The following is an 18,556-nucleotide window of genomic DNA, read 5'->3' on the forward strand; positions in this document are numbered from 1 at the left end:
TGAGGACAGGACCTGTTCTTGGGCAGAAGCTAGGGCAGATCACCACTACAATGGGAAAAGAGCAGGTGAGTGCGACCAATTGGATTGCTCCACCAAAGAGCCATAGAAGATTCTGTGATTCCAACAAATTCTGAACTGATGCTTGCATGGATACAATGATTATCAGATCAAAAGATGTATCTCAGAAAATGAATTACTTTTGAAATGCAGGCAGTATCTGTTTGTATAGGTAATTTTTAATGAATTTATCTGCATTAACTTTGATTATGGCTTGCTGCCTCTCCCTTTCTTGCCTGAATCTGTGGTGTCTTCCACATTATTGTTTGTTCTTAATCATTATAGCTCTGCTCCCTAGTAGTTCCATACATACATGTCCTAATATATTTGTTTTTTCGTGCGGCTATTGAGAATATTGAAAAGGTCATAAAGGCTCGAAACCTTAACTCTGTTTTTCTCTCTCCACAGATGCTGTCAGACCTGCTGAGTTTTTCCAGCATGTTCCGTTTTTATTGAGAATATTTTTGTGAATCCATAACGACATTTAATTCTGGAGTATCCCTTTAAATAAAGCTTCTACAGTAAGTACAAGATCATGTCATGTTTTAAATGCACGATTTTGAATCCGTTGGTGCTATTAAAGTCTGGGTGTTATTAAATCAGGTGGATCACAGTCAATGGAAAACTCTTGTGTCATGCGGCGAATCAGAAACAACCACAGGGGGTCTCACATTCACTCAGTAGGGAAACTAGCGATGTTTTAAACTCATACTAAGTTTCCGGGAGCTACGGTTTTTTTGATCGCTGCAGTAACGCAATTCCCACTCACGCTCAGACTCGCTTTACAGGAACCGCTCGCGCGGCGGTGTTGATATTCTGATTTATGGTTATCAAAGCGTTAAAACTGGCATCATAGGTTTTATGAAGATATAGAAATATGTTACGAATGTACTTCATGCTCAATTTAAGTGGATCAATTAGCCTACAATAAGTGTTTTTACCCGCCCCCCCCGGATTTGTTGGACGCTCCCTGTTGGGAAAACGAGAGAACAAACTCGATCCGACAGGAGAGGTGGGGTTTTCGTGCCACTACATCTGAGCATGCGTTCCTTGTGCAAAGCTTGCTGGGAGCCAGAGTTCACGCCTCGAGGTTCCCCAGGCAACAGAATGCAGAGATCGCTAGGGGAGAACTACAACTCCCATGATGCAACAGGTAGGCCATGTCGAGCCATAGCAGCTCTCGGGAAGGGAGAGAGCGAGCAGACAGCGGCCGCCGGTTATCCAGTGCAGGCTTGTTTTCGTTTCTTTTGTTTGTTTGACAAAATCATGTTTTCACATTGAATTCACACCGGCTTTATACTCAGCATGGGAGACGACGCCGAGGAAGGGAGTTGTACTGTAAAACACGAGCTGACAAATGGTAATTTTAGAAAATATATTGCGTGGTTTGCGATTTAAAAACTCCTTACGCTTGAGTATGATATTGAGCAATCTTTTCTCTAAATTCAAGTCATTTAATTCGCGCAGTTAAATCGTTTGAGTTAAAATGTATACTTAATATTTCAATGTAGGGACTCTACTGAATGTGGGTAGTGTGTTTGCTTTTTAAATATACACTTTGACGCTTAACCCGCTGTTCCTGTAGTGACCTGTCAGCTGGCGAATCAGTCTGTAAACAACAGGACTTGCCTGGATCGGTGAGTCTCGTAACTCACTCGTTGCACAACTTGGCTGCATTCTGTAGTAAACTGAAAAGATTTGTATCTCTATTTACATTGTTGCAAACGCCAATAAAAGAGAAAGGGAGAGAAGGGATCTTTGCCAATTATTCTTTTGGCAGCAGGTGTAATGTGGTGCATTCCGGAGCGAAATGATGGCAGACTGGAACGAAAGGATTTTAAAAAAACATGTAAGTACTTGTCAGAACGATTTATGCTTTATGATCCCCAATATAACAGAGCAGAGTTTTAGGAGTGTTGGCAGCAACATCTTTTAACAGAAGTATTTTTATTTTTTGGTACTTGTATATATCCGTAGACAGTGAATCGTAGAGATAAACCCCGTAGGGTTATATTGGATTCAACCGCTGTCAGTTGCCCTGCCCATTATTTTGTTGTTTATTTAAAATAAAGCTCTGATTTTTTATTTAGAATTGTTGATGGAGGCTCATGAATGTGATACAAAAATGCTTATCTTTAACATTAAAAGTTATAACTGGACAAATGCGGCGAGGAAACTAGGAATGGAAGCATGCCAGGAGGGACAGCAATATTTTGCATATTAGTTGTAGTTGTGTAAAAAAAAATGAACATCGAGTGCTGTAAATATTTTTGAATTTCTGCTGCTATTGCAATGACTGCAGAAATAAATATTAAACGTGTTTAATAATTGTGCACACTATGCCTAAACATGGCATTAGCATTCTTTGTGCAATTTGTATTACTCCTTCAAAAATTCTTACACCGTTATTGCACTGAAAATAATCAAGAATCATTCAGCTCACAGTTTTTTTCTCCAGTTTTTCTCCAGTTTAAAATAGATTAAGCTAAGAAAAGGTAAGTGTTCTAGTTTTTATTAAAAGTACATAAATAATTTAACTTTATTTAACTTAAAGTAAGGTTTTTTGTTTTCAACTGGCATGGCAGGGCAGCTCAGTCCCGTGTTATGTACTGCCTGCAACATGTGGGAAGTCTTAGACGCTCCTTGCCCTCTGACCGACCACGTGTGCAGGAAGTGCCATCAGCTGCAGCTACGTGAGCTCCGTGTTTCGGAGCTTGAGCGGCAGCTGGAGGCGCTAAGGTGCATCTGCGAGGCTGAGAGTTTCATGGATAGCATGTTTTTAGACGTGGTCACCCCACAACTTACGGGAGTGCGGACAGAGAGGGAAAGGGTGACCAGTCAGAAGAAAGGTGTCAGTCAGGTTGCATCTTGCTCGAGAACCGTTTTTCTGTGTTGGAAAATGGTGAGAGTGACCCTTTGGGGAGTGCAGCCATGCTCATGGCACTGTGAGTGGCTCAGCTGCACAGTTGGGTGAAGGAAAAAGAAGGGAAGAGAAATAGTGGCAGGAGACTCGATATTAAGGGGAACAGACAGGTGTTTCTGTGACCATAGACGTGACTCCAGGATGGTGTGTTGCCAGGGTCAAGGATGTCACTGAATGGCTCCAGGGCATTCTAAAGGGGGAGGACAAATGGACAGAGATTGTGGTACATATTGGTACCAACAACATAGGTAAAAGAGGGATGAGGTCCTGCAAGCAGAATTTAGGTAGCTAGGAAACAGATTAAAAAACAGGGCCTCAAAGGTAGTAATGTCTAGATTACTTCTGGTGCCATGTGCTAGTGAGTATAGAAATAGGAGGTTAGTCCAGATGAATGCGTGGCTGGAGAAACAGTGGAGGAGGGAGGGCTTTAGATTTCTGAGACATTAGGACTGTTTTTCGGGGCGGTGGGACCTGTACGAGATGGGACAGGTTGTACCTGAACCAGAAAGGGACCAACATCCTTGCGGGGAGGTTTGCTAGTACTGTTGGGGAGGGTTTAAACTAACTTGGCAAGGGGATGGGATCCTGAGAGGAGGTTTAGCAGGGGGAGATGCATAGCCAAGATTAGAAGAGAGAGCAAGTGAGTCTGAAAGGCATAGAAATTATAGGCCAGTTAAGGCACAAGGGAGTTTGGCAAGGTTGGATGGTATTTATTTTAATGCAAGGAATCTGACGAATAAGGCAGATGAGTTGAGAGCACAAATTAACACATGGAAGTATGATGTCATTGCTGTCACAGAGACATGGTTGAGAGAGGGGCAGGATTGGCAGCTCAATATTCCAGGATATAGGGTCTTCAGACGAGACAGGAAAGGAGGTAAAAGAGGCGGGGGGGTATCGCAATAGATCAAGGAATCAATTACAGCAGTAAGGAGGGATGACAGCTTTAGAAGGCTCCTTAAATGAAGCCAGATGGGTAGAACTGAAAAACAAAAAAGGAGCAATCACATTGCTGGGAGTGTACTATAGTATACCAGACAGTCAGACAGAAATAGAAAAGCAGATATATAGGCAACTTTCAGAGCAGTGTAAAAATAACAGGGTAGTAATAGTGGGGGATTTCAACTTCCCAACATTAACTGGGTTAGTCATAGTGTGATAGTTTTAGAGGGGGCGGAATTCTTAAAATGCATCCAGGGGCACTTTTTAAGCCAGTACATCGAAGGCCTTACAAGAGAGGGTGCAGTCCTGGACTTAATTTTAGGGAGTGAAGCCGGGCAAGTGGTAGAGGTATCAATGGAGGAGCATTTTGCAGATAGTAACATAACGCCGTTAGATTCAAGGTTGTTATGGAAAAGGACAAGGATGGGCCAGAAATCAGAGTTCTAAATTGGGGGAAGGCCGATTTTAATAAGATCAGATATGATTTGGCCAGAGTGGACTGGGAGTAATTACTTTTAGGTAAATCTGCATCAGAGCAGCAGAACTCATTCAAGAAGGAAATAGGGAGAGTACAGGGCCAACATATTCCAGAAAAGTTAAAGGGTGGGACCAACAAATCCAGGGAACCCTGAATGTGGAGGGATAAATAAGATTGGATAAAGAGAAAAAGGGAGGTTTATGGCAGATACCGAGGGCTCAAACCAGCAGAAGCCCTAGAGGAATATAGAATATGTAGGGGGAACTTAAAAAGGAAATTAGGGGAGCAAAAAGGGGTCATGAAAAAACATTGGCAGGTAAAATAAAGGAATATCCAAAGTTATTTTACAAGTATATTAAGAGTAAGAGGATAACTAGGCAAAGAGTAGGGCCCATTAAGGACCATCATGGTAATTTGTGTGTGGAGCCAGAAGATGTAGGTAAGGTTGTAAATGAATACTTTGTGTCGATGTTCACGAGTGAGAGGGACGACATGGTTATGGAAATAAGGTAGAAAGACTGTGATATAATTAAAGAAATTAGCATAGAAAGGGAGGAGGTTCTAAGCGGTCTGGCAGGCTTAAAAGTAGATCATTCTCCAGGCCCGGATGAAATGTATCCCAGGCTATTGGGTGAGGCAAAGGAAGAGATAACAGAGGTGCTGGCAATAATTTTCAATACCTCTCCGGCCACAGGAGAGCTGCCAGAGGACTGGAGGACAGCCAATGTGGTACCATTATTCAAGAAGGGAGGAAGGAATAAACCAGGGAACTACAGGCTAGTCAGTCTAACCTCAGTGGTGGGGAAACTATTGGAAGCAATTCTAAGGGACAGAATTAACCTACACTTGGAGAGGCAGGGATTAATCAAGGACAGTCATGTCTGACCAATTTGATTGAATTTTTCGAAGAGGTGACCAGGTGTGTGGATGAGGGCAATGCATTTGACGTAGTCTACTTGGACTTCAGCAAGGCTTTTGATAAGGTCCCACGTGGGAGACTGATGATGAACGTAAGAGCCTATGGGATCCAAAGCAATTTGGCAAATTGGATCCAGAATTGGCTGAGTGGCAGGAAGCAGAGGCTGATGGTCAAGGGGTGTTTTTGTGACTGGATGACTCTGTCCACTGGGGTTCCACAGGGATCGGTGTTGGGTCCCTTGCTGTTTGTGGAATATATAAATAATTTATACTTGAATATAGGAGGGTTGGTCAGTAAGTTTACGGATGACACAAAAATTAATGGCGTGGTAAATAGGAGGATAGCCTTAGATTACAGGGGATATAGACGGGCTGGTCAGATGGGCTGATCAGTGGCAAATGGAATTTAATCCGGATAAATGTGAGGTGATGCACTGGGGCAGGACAAACAAGGCACAGAAATACACGATGAATGGTAGGACCCTGGGAAGTACCGAGGATCAGAGGGACCTTGGTGTGCATGTCCACTGGTCCCTTAAGGTAGTGGAACAGGTAAATAAGATGGTTAAGAAGGCACATGGGATACTTGCCTTTATAAGCCGAGGCATAGAATATAAGAGCAGGAATGTTATGCTGGAACTGTATAAAACGCAGGTTAGGCCACAGATTGTTGCGTGCAATTCTGGAATCCGCATTATAGGAAGGATGCGATTGCACTAGAGAGAGTGCAGAGGAGATTTACCATTTTCTGGGTTGGAGAGTTTTAGTTATGAGGAGAGATTGGATAGACTGGCTTTTCCCCAGAGGGTGGTGGGAATCTGGAACTCACAGCCTGAAAGGATGGTAGAGGCAGAAATCCTCATAACATTTAAGAAGCATTTAGATGTGCTCTTGCGGTGCCATGGCATACAAGCCTAGTGCTGAAAAATGGGATTAGAATGGTTAGGTACTTGTTTGACTGGCGCAGACCCGATGGGCCGAAGGGCTTTTTTTGTGCTGTAGACCTCTATCACACTATGAACTTGTGTAAATTTAAATTCTGTCATTATTGAGTTTACAATAGATTTCTCACACTTTATTGAGCCTAACATAAAATGTACATGGATCTCAATAGTTACACTATTAATTGAAACTGACTGTTTTAAATTATAGAAGCCAAAGTGAGTTAGGTGCTGATAACCTGTAAAATGAATTGCTCATGTCTGATGGTGGTGTAGTACTATTGTCACTGGACTAGTAATCCAGAGTCCCAGAGTAATGTTCTGGGGACACAGTTTGAATCCCACCATTTCAGATGATGGAATTTGAATTCAATAAAAAAAACCTGGAATTGAAAGTCTAATTATGACCATACTGTAAAAACCCATTTGGTTCACTAATGACCTAAGGAAATCTGGTATGTGGCTCCAGGCAATGTTGGTGTCTTAAATGGCCTAGCAAGCTGCTCACTTGTATCAAACTGATAAAAAGCAATGAAACCAAACGGAACACCCGGCATCAACCTAGGCACCAGAAATGACAACAGCAAACCCAACCTGGTCGACCCTGGAAAGTCCACCTTTTTAACATCTGGGGGCTTCTGCCAAAATTGGAGGAGCAGACTAGTCAAGCGACATCCTGACATAGTCATACTCATGGGATCATACTTTACAGATAATGTTCCAGACACCACCATCACCATTCCACCAGCAGGACAGATCCAGCAGAGGTTGTGGCACTGTCAGGAGGGAGTTGCCCCAGCAGCCCCCAACATGACTCTGGACTCCACGAAATCTCATGGACAAGGAAACCTCCTGCTGATTACCACATATCATGCCCCCTCAGCTGATGAATCAGTACTCCTCCATTTTCAACACCATTTTGAAGCATTGAGGGTGGCAAGGGCACAAAACATACTCTAGTGGGGGACATCAATGTCTAAGAGTAGCTTGGTAGCACCACTACTAACCAAGCTAGCCGAGTCCTAAAGGGCACAGCTGCTATTCTGAGGTCTGCGGCAGGTGGTGAGGGAAAAACATACTTGATCTCATCCTCACCAGTCTACCTGCCGCAGATGCATCTGTTCATGACAGTATCGGTAGGAGTGACCACCCTACAGTTCTTCTGGAGACAAAGTCCTGCCTTCACCTGGAGGATGCCCTCCATCTTGTGTGGCATTGCCACCATGCTAAATGAGATAGATTTTGAACAGATCTGGTGACTGGACTGGACAACCATGAAGAGCTGTGGACCATCAGCAGCAGCAGAACTGTACTCAACCACAATTTGTAACCTCGTGGCCCGGCATATCACCCATTCTACCATTGCCACCAAGCCAGGGGATCAACCCTCGTTCAATGAAGAGTGCAGGAGGGCATGCCAGGAGCAGCATCAGGCATATCTAAAGATGAGGTGTCAACCTGGGAAGCTACAACATAGGACTACCTGCATGCCAAACAGCATAAGCAGCAAGTGATAGACAGAGTTAAGCGATTCCACAACCAATGGATCAGATCTAAGCTCTGTAGACCTGCCACATCCAGTCATGAATTGTGATGGACAATTGAACAACTCACTGGAGGAGGACGCTCCACAAATATCCCCAAACTCAATGATGGAGGAGCCCAGCACATCAGTGCAAAAAAATTACCCTGAAGCAAATGCAACAATCTTTTGCCAGATGTGTTAAGTGGATGATCCATCTCGGCGTCCTCCAGAGGTCCCCAGCATCACAGCTGCCAGTCTTCAGCCAATTCAATTCACTCCACGTGATATCAAGAAATGGCTGAAGACACTGGATACTGCAAAGGCTATGGGCCCTGACAATATTCTGGCAATAGTACTGAAAACTTGTGCTCCAGAACTTTCCATGCCCCTAGCCAAGCTGTTCCTGTACAAACACAACACTGGCATCTACCCAGCTATGTGGAAAATTGCTCTGGTATGTCCTGTACACAAAAAGCAGGACAAATTCAACCTGACCAATTACAGTCCCGCCAGTCTACTCTCAATCATTAGTAAAGTGATGGAAGAGGTCATCAACAGTGCTATGAAGCGGTACTTGCTTAGCAATAACCTGCTCACTGATGATCAGTTTGGTTTCCGCCAGGGCCACTCAGCTCCTGACTTCACAACAGCTTTGGTTCAAACATGGACAAAAGGGCTGAAACTCTGGAGGTGAGGTGAGAGTAACTGCCTTTAACATCAAGGCAGCATTTGATTGAGTGTGGCGTCAAGGAGTTCTAGCAAAACTGGAGTCCACGGGAATCGAGGGGGAAAATTCTCCACTGGCTGGAGTCAAACCTAGCACAAAGATGATGGTTATGGCTATTGGAGGTCAATCATCTTAGTTCCAGGCCATCACTGCAGGAGTTCCTCAGGGTAATGTCCTAAGCCCAACCATCTTCAGCTGCTTCATCAATGACCTTTACACCATCAAAAGACAGAAGTGGGGGTGTTCACTGATGACTCACTGATGATTGCACCATGTTCAGCACCATTCACGATGACTCAGATATTGAAGCAGTCCACACCCAAATGCAGCAAGAGCTGGACAATACCCAGGCTTGGGCTGACAAATGGCAAGTAAAATCCACACCACATAAGTGCCAGGCAATGACCATTTCCAACAAGAGAGAATCTAACCATCAAATAATATTCAATGGCATTATCATCGCTGAATTCCCCTCTATCAACACCCTGGGGTTACCATTGACCAGAAACTGAATTGGACTAGACATATAGATACTGTGGCTACAAGAGCAGGTCAGAGGCTGGGAATCCTGCAGCAAATAACTTACTTCTTGACTCCCCAAAGCCTGTCCACCATCTACAAGGCACAAGTCCTTAGACAACACCTTCCAAATGCACAACCTCTCCCATAGAGAAAGACAAGGGCAGCAGACACATGGGAACACCACCGCCTGGAAGTTCCACTCCAAGCCACTCACCGTCCTGACTAGGGAATATATCTCTGTTCCTTCACTGTCGCTGGGTCAAAATCCTGGAATCCCTCCCTAACAGTATTGTGGGTGTACCTACACTACAGGGACTGCAATGGTTCAAGAAGGCAGCTCACCACCACCTTCTCGAGGGCAATTGGGGATGGGCAACAAATGCTGGCATAGCCAGCAACGCCCACACCCCATGAATGAAAAAAAGGTATTATTCACAACTGCTGACCTTAAATTTTTAACTCCTGAAGAGTATATTGTAATGATTTAATACTGTAACCTTTTAAAATATTGCAGTTCTCATAATCTGATGTTTCTGTCTATCAGTTGCATCTTGATAAAGTTTAAGATATCTGTAGCTGGCATTGTATATTTATTATTTTGAACAGTTTGTGATGCAGTTCAAGAGAGAATGATTCCAACACAGACTTGCTTTATTCTTAGTTATTTATTCCTTTTTTCATATCACAGTCTTTTAATAAAATTAAATATTTCTGCATGAAATCATTTGAATTTGAATAACACTTGCAGGAGTACAACAAAAATTATTTGCACCTCTGATCCGTACCAAAAAAATAAACAAGTACTAAACAAAAACAGAAAGATAAAGATAAAAGTTGGGATAATGTTTGGATGCAAAACCTACATCAGTTCTTAAAAAGGGTCTGCTTCTTAAATAATAACCCATGCTTTCTCTTTGGATTGTCCATTAGATGGATATTCGATTATCCGTTGTTCTGTTGTCTTATTCCAGCATTTCCTATTCATTATTTTTCTAAAATGTCATTTTTTAATTAGGAAAGACAGTTAAGCTTTTGGTACAACAAAAATTGTGTGTCATATACAATGTGAATTATACCATGCAGCACATTGAACAGTAATGATAAATACTGCATCTTTAACCAGCTTGTCTTGAATTACACTGGATAGGTTAATGAGTTAATCAAGTGTTGTGTTCCATAACACACACTAAAACATGTAACATCAGAGATATTAGGATAACAGCCAGCACGCTAAAATGATCCCCTTGACGTGAGCTCAAGGCATAGAACAAACTACAATGTAACCTCTGCAGTTCAATGTTTTCACAAAAAAATGGTATAATGTTTTTGTTCAATATTTCTAGTTAATATAAACACACTTTATTCTGCCTTCCTTGAAACATGTAATGCATAAGTTTGCAACTAAAATTTTGAAACAAAGTTTATATTGCTTCAAATTTCATGCTCATTTAAATTTGTGCATCATAACAAATTTTGATAATTTCAAATGGGACAAAGGTTGTGCTACTTCATGTTTGTTCTGTACTTAAAAGGTCACACTCAAGAACATGAACAAGAAGGGTTATAATATTGTGCTACAAAAACAATAGCCTGCAGTATGAATAGTGATAGTAATAGCAGCAAACACACTTTTAATTTTCTTGAAAAGATTTACTAATTCAGCTTCTTTTAGTTTGCTTCGATCTCTGTAGTGTTCTAGGTTTACAATGCATGCTTTACATTTGGCTTGTTTGCTCAGCTTGCCAGAAATACTGCCCCTTCCATCTAAGTTGAAAATTATATTAATTGGAAAATTTGCTCTCAAGTTAATTAACCAGAAAAATAATTACATTAACAACAATTTAGTTTGATAAGCCATTAAGAGGCTTTTATGCCTAGTTTATTGATGAGTAGACTAGTCAAGAAAAGTGTGCCTTTTAAGCTATACTTATTGTCCTAAAATATGTCAATGAGTAAAATACTAACAAATTTTGTCCAATTATGTTCTGGTACCTAACTAGGAAACTTTCAGTCACCAGATGTTAACGTGAAGAGTAATGATGCCAAGTTCTTTGGAAAACAAGCTGATGTAATATCATCCATTTGGAGCTTCAGATAACATCTGTTGCATTTTGTGTTATTTTGTTGACTAAATTTACTGCTATGTACCTGTCACCTAAAGTTAAAATTGTAATAGCTGTTTAAGCAATAGATTTGCAAATTTTAAAGGGAAAAAGAACCGCTTTACCAAAGTACTGTAGTGTAGTCCGTATTGCAGTGGGCTAAAATGTTCAAATCCCTGCATTGCAAATTGTAAAACTGAATTTAATAAATCTGTTAAGTTATCAGTTAGCACAAGGAATAATTATGATAAAGTTGAATTGTAGGAAAAACCTAATTGGTTCATTATCCTTCATAAAAGGAAATCTCCTACCCCTACCCAATCTGGCCGACCTGTGTCTCTTAATATCCTCTGAAGTGGCCAAGCAAGCCACTCACTTGTAAACAGTCGCTACAAAGAAAATCGACAACAACCGAGACATCAGCTCAGAACGAGATTGGGAGAATCTCAACCATCACCTGATAAACCTTCCTCAATAACTCTGGGTCTGGAGCCCAAGTTGGGAGAGCTGTACCACAAGCTAGTCGAGCAACTGTCTGGTGCAATAGTACTTTGAGAATCATATCCGTCTGCCAAATCTGGACTCTTCCATTATTGTCCCTGGGTATGTCCTGTCCCACCGGAAGGTTGGGGGAATAGTGGTAAGTAGCCAGGTGGGCATTGTTCTGGGACTGCTCAGTGTGGCATCTAGATCCCATCAAATCTAATAGCTTCAGGTGAAACAATATCGAGGAATAAACCAGCTGGTTGCCACCTTGGAGGAAGAACTGAGAGAAGCAAATATGTACTCTGGGTGAAGGATCTCTGTGTTCACCACTGAATCACTCAATAGTACCTCCGTTGACCATGAAGTTCTGCAAGACAAAGGTGCCAGGCTAAGCTTGTATCAGATGCTGAGGGAATCATTATGAGGAAGTAATTTATTTGATCACATCCTCACCAACTTACCTGTTGCCAATATATCTGTTCTCAATAATACTATTATCAGGAGTAACCAATTTACAGTTCTTGTGAAGATAAAGTCATGCCTTCACACTGAGGACACAGTCCATCATGTGTGATGCTACTGCCATGCTAAGTAGGAAGTCTAAGAACAGATTTATCAGTCTAAAACCAGACATACATAAAAACTCAAACAGATTTGCCAACACAATTTTTTCATAAATTCATGTCATGTTGCTTAATGAGGTAATGTGAGTCGTCGTCATTAAAAAAAAACTTGTATATCATCGCAGTGACTGGCACATTGCTCCGTTCTCCATTACCACAAACCCTTGCTCAATGAGAAGTATAGAAGAGCTTTTAAAAGCAATGCCAGAAATGCCCTAGAATGAGAAACCAACCTGGTGAAGGGACTGCATAGGGCTATCTATGTGCTAAATGCAAAAAAGCAGCAAGCTATAAACAAGCCCAATGTTCTCCTTCCTGAGAGAATATGTTTTATATTGGAATATTGGTAAAAAATGCAGTTGTTGCCATTTTTTCTGAATACATTGACCTCTTTATGATTAAGAAGGTATTAGTTATTCTGTTTACAGATACAGTAGCATAGTGGTTATGTTAACAAATTAGTAATCCACAGCCTGGACTAATGATCCAGAGGCATGAGGGGAGAGTCACGTTTTGTATGAGTTTGAAAGTGATTTAGTTAAGTCCAAAACAAGAGTCTTAAATCTAAACAAAACAAAATACATAGGTATGAGGGGCAGGTTGGTCAAAGGAGATTGGGAAACTTGGTTTAGAAGTCATGACAGTAGGTAAATAATGGCTAGCGTTTAAAGAATTTATACATAATTTGCAACAAATGTACGTTCCTTTAAAACACAAAACCCTACATAAAAAGTGGTCCAACTGTGGCTAACGAGAAGTTTGATTGTGTTTAGATCAGAGGAAAAGGCTTATAATGTTGCTAAAAAGCGTAGCAAGCTGGAGGATTGGGAGGATTTTTGAATTCGACAAAGGAAGACCAAAAAAATTGATTAGGAAAGAGAATATAAGCAAACCAGCAAAACAGATTGTAAATATTTCTATAGGAATGTAAATAGTGAAAGTGAATGTGGGCCCAGTAGAAGCAGAGACAGATGAAATTATAATGTCGTTTAAGGAAATGGCAGAGACATTAAATGCTTTGCGCCTGTCTTCATGGTAGAAGTCACAAACTTATTCCAGAAATAATGGTCTAGTGAAAATGAGGAAGGTAAAGAAATATACTAGAGAAATTAATGGATCTAAGTGGCACCAAAACTCCTTAACCTGACAATCAGCATCCTAGAGTTTTAAAAGTAGCAGCTGTGGATGCAGTGGTTTTGATCTGGAATTCTTTAAAATCTAGACCTGTTGCCAAGGATTGGAAGGTAACAAACAGAACCCCATTATTTAAGAGAGGAGGAAGAGAGAAAACAAGGAACAGTTAGCCTAACATCAGTAGTAGGCAATGTGCTAGAATTTATTATTAGGGATGTGATAATGGGACACTTGGAAAATCATAACACGATTAAGCAGCATTGACATAAATTTATGAAAAAAATAATGTTTGACAAATCTATTTGTGTTTTTATGCATGTAATTAGTAAGATGGATAAGAGGGAACTAGTGGATATAGTGTATTTGGATTTTCAAAAAGCATTCAATAAGGTGTCATACAAGTGAACATTACAGAAATTTAGGACTGATGGAAATACAGATAATATATTAACATAGATTGAGAATTAGTTATATCTCTTTTTACTCTTTCACAGGGTGAGTGTTGCTGGCAAGGCTAGCATTTATTGACCAACCCTAATTTCCCTTGAGAAGGTAGTGGCCTCCTTGAGCTGCTGCATTACATCTGGTGTGGTTACATCCAGAATGCTGTTAGGAAGAGTTCCAGATTTTTGACCTAGCAACAGTGAAGGAATGATGGAAACTGTTCCAAGTCAAGATGGTATGTGACTTGGAGGGACCTTGCAGGTAGCGGTGTTCCCATGCGTTTGCTGCCTTTGTTCTCCTGGGTGTTGGAGGTCGTGGGTTTGGAAGGAGCCTGAGTTGCTGCAGTGCATCTTGTGGATGATACACATTGCTGTCACTATGCGCTGGTGGTGGACAAAGTGAATGTTTAAGCTGGTCTTTGGTGTGCTGATCTATGGGGCCTTCTTTGTCCCGGATTGTGTCTTAACTTCTTGAGTGCTGTTGGAGCTGCACTCATCCATGCAAGTGGAGAGTATTGCATCACAACCCTGACCTGTGCCTTGTAGATGGTAGACAGGCTTTGTGAATTCAGGAGGTGAGTTATTCACTGCAGAATTCCCAGCCCTTGACCCACTCTTGTAGCCACAGTATTCATATGGCTAGTCTAGTTAAGTTTTTGGTCAATGGTAGCCCCCCAGGATTTTGATGATAGGGGATTTTGTGATAGTAATGTTTTGGAATGTCAAGGGGTGATGGTTAGTTCTCTCTTCTTATAGGTGGTCATTGCCTGCCACTAATGTGGGGTGAATGTTACTTTCCCAAGCCTGAATGTTATCCAGGCTTTGCTGCATGCACGGGCCAGCATCAGTATCTGAGGAGTCGCAAATGGTACTGAACATAATGCAGTCATCATTGAAAAGTCACACTCCTGACCTTATGATGTAGGAAAGGTTGTTGATGAAGCAGTTGAAGATAATTGGGCCTGAGGAATGACTGCAGTGATTTTCTGGAGCTGAGATGATTGGCCTTGAACAACCACAGCCATCTTCCTTTGTGCTGGATATGACTCCATCCAGTGAAGAGTTTTGGCCTGGATTCCTATTGACTTCAATTTTATTAGGGCTTCTTGGTGCCACACTCAGTCAAATGCTGCCTTGATGTCGAGGGCAGCCACAGTTGCCTCACCTCTGGTGTTCGGCTCCGCATTCCGTGTTTAGGTCATGGCTGCAATGAGGTCTGGAGGCAAGTGTCCCTAAAGGAACCCAAACTGAGCATTGATGAGTGAGCACTGTTGACAACACCTTCCATTACTTTGATGATTGAAAGTAGACTGGTGGGGCAGTAACTGGCTGGCTTGGATTGGACCTTTTTTGTGGGCAGGATACAACTGGGCAATTTTCCACCTTGTCAGGTAGATGCCAGTTGTACTGGAACAGCTTGGCTAGGGGCACAGCAAGCTCTGGAGCATAAGAGTTCAGTGCAACAACCGGGATGTTATCGGGGTCCGTAGCCTTTACACATTCAGTGCATTGTCTTCTCTTGATGTCAAATGGAGTGAATTATATTGGCTGAAGACAGACATCTTGTCATACGGAGATCCTCAGAAGGAGGCTGAGATGGATCATTCACTCGGCACTTCTAGTTGAAAATGGTAGCAAATGCTTCAACCTTATCTTTTGTACTGACATGCTGAGCTCCTCTATCGTTGAGGATAGAGATGTTTGTGGAGCCACCGCCTCCCATTATTTAATTGTCTGCCACCATTCAGGACTGCTTAGCTTTGTCTATAGCACGCTGCTTCTGCTGTCTGACATGCATTTAACATGAAGTTGAAACTTCACCCAGTTGGTATCTCATTTTTAGAGATGCCTGGTACTACTTCTGGCCTGGTCTCTCTCACACTCCTAATTGAAGCAGGGTTGACCCCCTTCCTTGATGGTAATGGTAAAGTGAGGGATGTGCCAGGCCTTGAGGTTATAGATTGTGGTGGAATACAATTCTGCTGCTGATAACCCGCAGCCCCTCAAAGGTGCCCAGTTTTGAACTGCTTGATAGGTTCTGAATCTATCCCATATAGCATTGTGGTATTGTCTCTCAACGCGATGGAGGATGTTCTCAGGGTGGTGACGAGACTTTACCTCCACAAGGACTCTGCAGTGGTCTCTCCTACCAATACTATCAGGGACAGATGCATCGATGACAGGTAGATTGGTGAGGATGAGGTGAAGTAGATATTTCCCTCTTATTGATGTTCTCACCAGCAGCTGCAGGCCCAGTCAGCCAGTTATGTCCTTCAGGACTCAGCCAGCCCAGTCATTACTGGTGCTACTGAGCCACTCTTGATGATGGATGTTGAAGTACCCCATCCAGGTTATATTTTCTACTCTTGCTACCTAGAGTGTTTCTTCCAAGTTTTCAACATGGAGGTGCACTGACTCATCAGTTGAAGGAGAGAAGTAGGTGGTAATCAACAGGAAGAGTCCTTGCACATGTTTGAACTGATGCCATGAGACTTTATTGACTCTTCACCTTATGTTGAGGACTCTCCCTCTGGACTGTAAACTAATATGCCATCACTTCTGGTGGATCTGCCCTTCCATAGGGTCATGACATACCAAGGGATGGTGACGGAGTCTGGGACATTTGCTGTGAAATATGATTCTGTGAGTATGGCTGTGTCAGGCTGTTGCTTGACTAGATGGGGTCAGCTCTCCTAATATTGGCACAAATCCCCAGACGTTTGTGAGGAGGACTTTACAGAGTTGACTGGACTGGGTCTTTGTCATTTCCAGTGCTTTGGTTGATGCCTGGTGATCCATCCGGTTTTAATTTCGTTTTACCCTTTTCTAGACGTTTATTGCAATTGAGTAGCCAATTTTAAAGGCTAATTAAGAGTCAGCCACTTTGCTGTGGGTCTGGGTTCACATGTAAGCAGACCAGGTAAGGATGTCAGATTTCCTTCCCTAAAGGTAGGAGGCACATAGTCAGTGAGGGAAGACTTCGGCCTGGGTGAGACAGAGAATGAGTGAGTATATTTGGGAATTTGGTTCAAAGTGGGAATTTGGTGCATAGGAGGAAAGAAATGCTTTCGGTAAGGTTCACTGCAAGAAGTAAAGTGTGCTGAGTGGGGAGTTTGGTGAAGGGCAGGGAAGAGGTCCTCTGTTTTTCTTGTACTCTTTTTCAGTCTGCAGTATTTGATTTCCATTTTGGTGTAGCAGAAGGATCAGGTAAACCAGTAACTGGTGGTATTAGTTTTATCAGTATTGTAAGCATTGTATTGTTTTTCAGTGTTGTACAATTCATTGTGAGTGCCAACACTTATTGAGAGTTGTAGGCTTTGTTAATTATAATTAATTAGCGATTATTAATTAATTAACACATATTAGAGATGGCAGGGCAGTTGATGTGCTGCGATTACAGGATGTGGGAGCTTCTGGATACTGGTGTGATCCAGGGCAAAGACATCCGCAATAAGTGTTTGCGGCTGCAGGAACTTCAGCTCCAAGTTATTGAGCTGGAGGCCGAGCTGCAGACACTATGGCACATCAGGGAGGGGGATAGTTACCTGGACACTTTATTCCAGGAGGCAGTCACACCCCTTAGGATAGAGTCTCCTGATTTGGTCAGTGGTCAGGGACAGGAGGGTGTGACTGCAAGTGAGGCAGATAAGAGGACTCAAAGGGCATGATTGCAGGAGCCTCAGCCCTTGCAGTTGTCCATCAGGTTTGAGGTTTTTTTCAGCTTGTTTGGATGAGTGTGGTGTCTGCAGGGTGGATGAGCCAACTGGCCATGTCACCATTGTAAAGGAAGCCATTTAAACAGGGGGAGTTACAAGGAATGTAGTGGTAGTAGGGGACAGTATAGTCAGAGGGATTGACACTGTTCTCTGCAGCAAAGAGTGAGAGTCCAGATGGCTGTGTAGCCTGCCCGGTGCCAGGGTTCGGGACATCTGCTCAGGGCTGGAGAGGAACTTGCAGCGCGAGGGGGAGGACCCAGCTGTCGTGGACCATGTTGGTACCAAGGACATAGGCAGGACAAAGAAGGAGGCTCTGCATAGTTAGTATGAAGAGCTTGGCACCAAATTAAGAAGGAGGACCTCAAAGGTCATAATCTCTGGATTATTACCTGAGCCATGTGCAAATTGTCATAGGACAAATCAGATTAGGGAGATGAATGTTTAGCTCAAAGCCTGGTGTGGAAGAAGTGGGTTTCGGTTTGTGGGGCACCGGCACTAATACTCGGGAAAGTGGGATCTGTACCGTTGGGATGGTCTACACCTGAACCATGCTGGGACCGGTGTTCTTGCAAGCCACATGACTAGGGAAGTAGAGAGGGTTTTAAACTAAGTAGTGGGAGCAAAGGTACAAATTTGGGAAGATGTGATATATCAAAGCAGAGAGACAAGACAAAAGAGAAAGGTATTATTACAGGAATCGAGAAGCAGACTGTACCAGGAAGGGATAGAGAGTACAAACCTAACAGTAAATCAACAGAACAGACTAGAGATTATAAAAAGAATAAAAGGGTAAAACTAAAGGCTGTGTACCTGAATGTACGAGGCATTCAGAACAAAACAGATGAACTGAGAGCGTACATAGAAATAAATAAGCATGGTTTGATAGCCATTACGGAGGCATGGCTGCAGGAGGACATGGATTGGGACCTGAATATTCAAGGGTATAGGACATTTAGGAAGGACAGGAGGTGAGGAAAAGGTGGATAGGTGGCTCTGTTCTTTAATGATGGTATTAGCAC

The 18,556-nt window shown here is 42.4% G+C and overlaps 1 protein-coding gene across 3 annotated transcripts in view; it reads left to right on the plus strand.

Annotated features, from left to right (window-relative positions):
* The first annotated feature begins 559 nt into the window (after nucleotides 1-559).
* LOC121269538 (ribosomal protein S6 kinase alpha-5-like) overlaps nucleotides 560-18,556 on the plus strand; it is an 89,129-nt gene continuing 71,132 nt past the window's right edge. The window contains exons 1-2 of one of the 3 annotated variants that reach the window (XM_041174206.1): nucleotides 1,229-1,417; nucleotides 1,838-1,906. In XM_041174206.1, coding sequence (XP_041030140.1) covers nucleotides 1,363-1,417; nucleotides 1,838-1,906 — 124 coding nt within the window. In that variant the 5' untranslated portion in view covers nucleotides 1,229-1,362. Of the gene's footprint in view, nucleotides 579-1,228; nucleotides 1,418-1,837; nucleotides 1,907-18,556 lie in introns of those variants that run through there. The other 2 variants (XM_041174223.1, XM_041174214.1) reach the window with 2 other exon arrangements.

This window comes from Carcharodon carcharias, chromosome 2 (assembly GCF_017639515.1).
Source record: "Carcharodon carcharias isolate sCarCar2 chromosome 2, sCarCar2.pri, whole genome shotgun sequence".
NCBI lineage: Eukaryota > Metazoa > Chordata > Chondrichthyes > Lamniformes > Lamnidae > Carcharodon > Carcharodon carcharias.